Raw genomic sequence first — 4817 nt, 5'->3', positions numbered from 1 at the left:
ATTTATTTATTTTGCTAATTTTTAGTTATTAGTCATTTAAGTTTAATCCTTAAACCAACTGTGTTTAGTTATCTTTGTTGTTGCATAGATGTTCCCTTTCCCTCTTCCTCAGTGTTAGTCTGGTCTGATCAGCCAGTATTTAAGCCCCCTTTGTTTGTTGTATGTCAGGTCAGTTTGTTTGTTTGAGCAGTTAGTTTGAGGTTTTTGTTATGTTTAACTTTGATATTTTTGGCTTGAGTTAGCTTCTTTATTTGACCTCTTTTAAGGGCCCTATAATTATTGTTTGAAATTTTTGTTACTTTGGGGAAATAAAACCCAGTTTTTTGAAAGTTACAACTGTGTCCTCATGCTTGACCGGCTCGGTCCCTCACACATGGTGGCAGTGGTGGGATATGCCAGTTGAGGACACAGTTTTTTTTTGTTTTGGACAGTTTTTTTTCTTTTTCAAATTTTTTGGCCCTCTTTGACAATGCACCGTGGAGCCAGGAAGCATAAACCAGAGACCCAACCATCAGAGGAGCCATGTGCTGGAGAAGAGGAACTGGAGGCTGGAGCTTCTGCAATGGCAGCCGACACTGGGGGTGAAGATGTGACAGAACCAACATTGAGGGACTTGACTGGGATCTTACAGGCATTTATGGGTCTGCAGGAGGCCCGGGAGGTAAAGTTAAATGAAGAGCGGCAAAAACAGGATCAACGGTTTAAAGCCCTACAACATCAGTTTCAGCTCCTGCAAATGGAAGTGCAGGCCCGCACATCTCCACTCCCTGAGCCCTCTCCAAATGATGCAGGACCTGAGGAGGATGACATTGAGGACGTCAAGAATGCCCAGGCGACATCTGCATCAGTCAGGATGTCTTCAGGTCAGTCACAGTTCTCTCTGGAGCCAAAGTTACAAAAACTGACAAGTGATGATGATATTGAACATTTCCTTGTTACGTTTGAGAGAATGGCAGCTGCCTGTAGATGGCCGAAAGCAGACTGGGTTTTTCACCTCATTCCTCTCCTGACTGGAAAGGCAAGGAGTGCCTATGTTCATATGGATGTAGATGAGACACACAATTATGATGATGTGAAAACAGCCATCTTAAAGAAGTATGACATTAATCCAGAAACGTACCGACAAAGGTTTCGTTCCCTGTATGTTTATCCTGATGAGAGCCCTAAAGAACTTTATGTGAGGCTGAAGGAATTGTATGGGAAATGGATTTTACCCAGAGGTAAAACCGTGGAAGAAATTGGGGAAATGTTGATTCTGGAACAATTTCTGAGAATGTTGTCCCCTGAGCTCCAGGTGTGGATAAAAGAGCATGATCCAAAATCCGCTGCAGAAGCTTCGACCCTCGCAGATGTGTTTGTGGCTGCTCGCAGGAAGGGACAGCCATGGAGTAATGCCTCATTTAAAGATAAGAACGCCTGCAAGCCAGCATCATCTCGGCACCACCAGGGTTCAGCAACAGGTGGGAGTAAAATCTCAAGAATTGAATTGCCTGCCAATTTTCCTAATAAATTTAGTAAGAGACTTCCAGTTTGTTATCTATGTGGTCAGGAAGGGCACACTAAACCGGTGTGTCCACAAAACCCCTTAAAACTGACCCAGATGTGCTTGGTACCATCCCAAGACTCAGATATAAAAGAAAGGGGATCTTTAACAAGAATGACCACAGTAAAAATCAATGGAAGAAGACTGAAGGCCTTGATAGATACTGGCAGTGCTCAGACTTTTGTTCACAGACAATTTATACCAAGTGGCGTGCATACTTATGATACCATCTCAATCTGTTGTGTGCATGGGGAGGAGAGGCCTTACCCTACTGCTGACATATTTATTGAAGTAGGTGGACAAGCCTATTTATTGAAAGTAGTTGTGGCTGATGCCTTGCCCTTCCCAGTAATTTTGGGTGAAGACCTGCCAGTGCTCAATGATTTGTTAAAACCAGCAAAGGACTGTAATGTGGCTATTACGAGGGCCAAAGCTGCTGAAGTAAATGAACATCTTCCAACTTTGAGTACCTTACCTTTCTTTGACGCTGACGTGGAGACTGATCCTGGGAGATCTAGGAAATCACGAAGTCAAAGAAAGCAAGAGAAGTTCAGAGGTACTGTTGTAAAGGTGCCGGCAGATGCTACCCCTGATGAACCGCTCGGGTTTAAAATGCCAACAGACATTATTCAAATGCAGCAAAATGACCGCACGTTGTCAGACATTTTGTCGAGAGCTAAGAAGGATTCTAAGGGTGAGCTTGGCCACAACAAAGAGGAGTATTTTTTACAGAACGGCATACTTTACCATCGGTGTGGTCAGGCTAAACGGCTAGTGGTTCCACACAAGGCCCGAGAGATGGTACTTAATCTGGGCCACTCCATTCCCTGGGCTGGCCACCTAGGGAAATGCAAGACCACTAGTCGTATTAAACGTTACTTCCACTGGCCTGGCCTACATTCCGATGTTGCACAGTTCTGCAAGAGCTGCCCCCAGTGTCAAAGGACATCAATTAGAGGCCCTTCAAGAGTTCCACTTCAGCCCTTGCCTGTGATAGGCACCCCATTTGAACGTCTCGGGATGGATATTGTTGGTCCCTTGGAAAAAAGCCATTCAGGATATCGGTATATGTTGGTGGTCACAGATTATGCAACCAGATACCCTGAAGTCTTCCCACTGAAAACGATGAAGGCAAAAGCTGTAGCCTTCTCTCTAATACAGTTCTTTTCAAGAGTGGGGTTTCCTCGTGAAATTCTCACAGATCAAGGAACCAATTTTATGTCTGTTTTACTGAAACAGGTGTATAAATTATTGGGGATTAGGAGTGTAAGGACTACTCCATATCATCCGCAGACGGATGGGTTAACGGAGCGCTTTAATCAGACCTTGAAGCAAATGCTCCGTAAGTTTGTAGATGAAACGGGCTCGGACTGGGATCAGTGGTTGCCTTACCTACTTTTTGCATATAGGGAAGTGCCCCAGGCTTCCACTGGGTTCTCCCCTTTTGAACTCCTATATGGTTATGAGGTCAGAGGCCCTCTTACCCTGTTGAAGGAAATCTGGGAAGGGACCCAGATAGGGGAGGAGCCAGTTAATGTCATTTCCTATGTCTTAAAGATGAGGGAGAAACTGGAAAAAATGAGCATATTGGCTCAGAAACATTTGGCAGATGCGCAGATGTCCCAAAAAACGTGGTATGATCGTTCGGCAAGAGAGAGATCTTTTAAACCAGGCCAAAAGGTTCTGGTAATGTTACCTACAAATGATAGTAAGCTCCTGGCAAAGTGGCAGGGTCCCTTTGAGGTGCAAAAGAAGTTAGGCCCTACAACCTACCAGGTTGCCACTCCAGGACTCCAACGATCTACCAGAGTGCTGCACGTAAATCTGCTTAAAGAGTGGGTCCCACGATCTGAAAAGGGAGCAGATGTTTTGTTCATCCGGCGAGTGGGAGAGGATGAAGAAACAGAGCAATACCTGCCATCTCAGTCTGCCTCCAGCGTGGATTTGAGCCATCTCACTGACTATCAACAGCATGAGGTAAAACCTCTCATTACTTCAGATATATTCAAAGAATATCCAGGACGGACGAATTTGGTGGAACATAATATTGTCCTGAAAGAAAATGCGTCAGTCAGACGCATGAGTTACAGGGTACCTGAACGTCTTCTTGGACCTTTGAAGAAGGAAGTGGACCTCATGCTGGCCCTGGGAATTATTCGGCCCTCAAAAAGTGAGTGGTGCAATCCGGTTGTGCTGGTTCCCAAAAAGGATGGCACTATAAGGTTTTGTATCGACTTCAGGTATCTGAACTCTGTTTCAAAGTTTGATTCTTACCCTACACCACGAGTGGATGAACTTATCGAGCGTCTGGGAAAAGCTAAATATTTATCTACAATTGACCTCTCTAAGGGCTATTGGCAGGTCGTTCTCAGTGAAGGCTCGAGGGAGTTAACAGCTTTCCGTACATCATGGGGGCTGTTTGAGTTCACCGTTCTGCCATTTGGTCTACATGGAGCACCTGCCACTTTCCAAAGACTGATGGACCGGGTACTGTATGGTCTTGCTGATTATACCAGTGCCTATCTTGATGACATTGTCATTTACAGTGGGACCTGGGAAGAACACCTGACACATTTGAGGACAGTCTTGGACCGACTGAAGGCAGCTGGTCTCACAGTCAACCCAGCAAAGTGTTCCCTGGCTAAGATGGAGACTCAGTACCTTGGGTTCACAGTTGGAGGTGGGGTCATAAAGCCACAAGTTGATAAAGTCAGAGCTATTGCATCTGCTCCTCTTCCACAGACCAAAAAGCAGCTGAGATCCTTCCTTGGGATGGCCGGCTTCTACAATCGCTTTATTCCAAACTTTTCGGCTAGAGCGGCGGCCCTGACAGATTTGACAAGCTCACGATGCCCAAACCAGGTTCAGTGGAGTCCGGAAGCTGTTGCTGCTTTTCAAGATATCCAGCAGTCGCTAAGTGAGAATCCAGTTCTCCATTGTCCTGATTTCGAAAAGGATTTTGTACTGCAAACAGATGCTTCGGAAAGGGGTGTTGGAGCAGTGCTTCTACAGGACTCATGGGAGGGCAAGCATCCGGTGGCCTACATCAGTCGCAAGCTGCTACCCCGAGAAGAGCGCTATGCTACAGTGGAGAAGGAAGCTTTGGCCATTAAATGGGCACTTGATTCCTTCAAGTACTACCTTCTGGGGAGAGAGTTTGTTTTGCAGACTGACCACAGGGCACTTCAATGGCTAAACCGTATGAAAGACTCTAATGCAAGGATTACCCGGTGGTACCTGGCTATGCAGCCATATCGGTTTAAGGTCCAGTACA

The 4817-nt window shown here is 45.6% G+C and overlaps 1 protein-coding gene across 1 annotated transcript; it reads left to right on the top strand.

The window, feature by feature from the left end:
- The first annotated feature begins 225 nt into the window (after nt 1-225).
- LOC118566752 lies at nt 226-3129 on the top strand. Its single transcript, XM_036150119.1, has 2 exons — nt 226-1460; nt 1550-3129. The coding sequence occupies exons 1-2, from the start codon at nt 470-472 to the stop codon at nt 1561-1563; spliced, it is 1005 nt and encodes a 334-aa protein (XP_036006012.1). The 5' UTR covers nt 226-469; the 3' UTR covers nt 1564-3129.
- Nucleotides 3130-4817: the final 1688 nt, after the last annotated feature.

This window comes from Fundulus heteroclitus, chromosome 18 (assembly GCF_011125445.2).
Source record: "Fundulus heteroclitus isolate FHET01 chromosome 18, MU-UCD_Fhet_4.1, whole genome shotgun sequence".
NCBI classification, from domain to species: Eukaryota; Metazoa; Chordata; class Actinopteri; order Cyprinodontiformes; family Fundulidae; genus Fundulus; species Fundulus heteroclitus.
The sequence above is the reverse complement of the archived record's forward strand: the minus strand, read 5'-3'. Positions and strand labels throughout refer to the sequence as shown.

Coding starts and splice junctions, on each gene's coding strand:
- LOC118566752 (XM_036150119.1), top strand. CDS start 470: ATGCACCGTGGAGCCAGGAAGCATAAACCAGAGACCCAACCATCAGAG.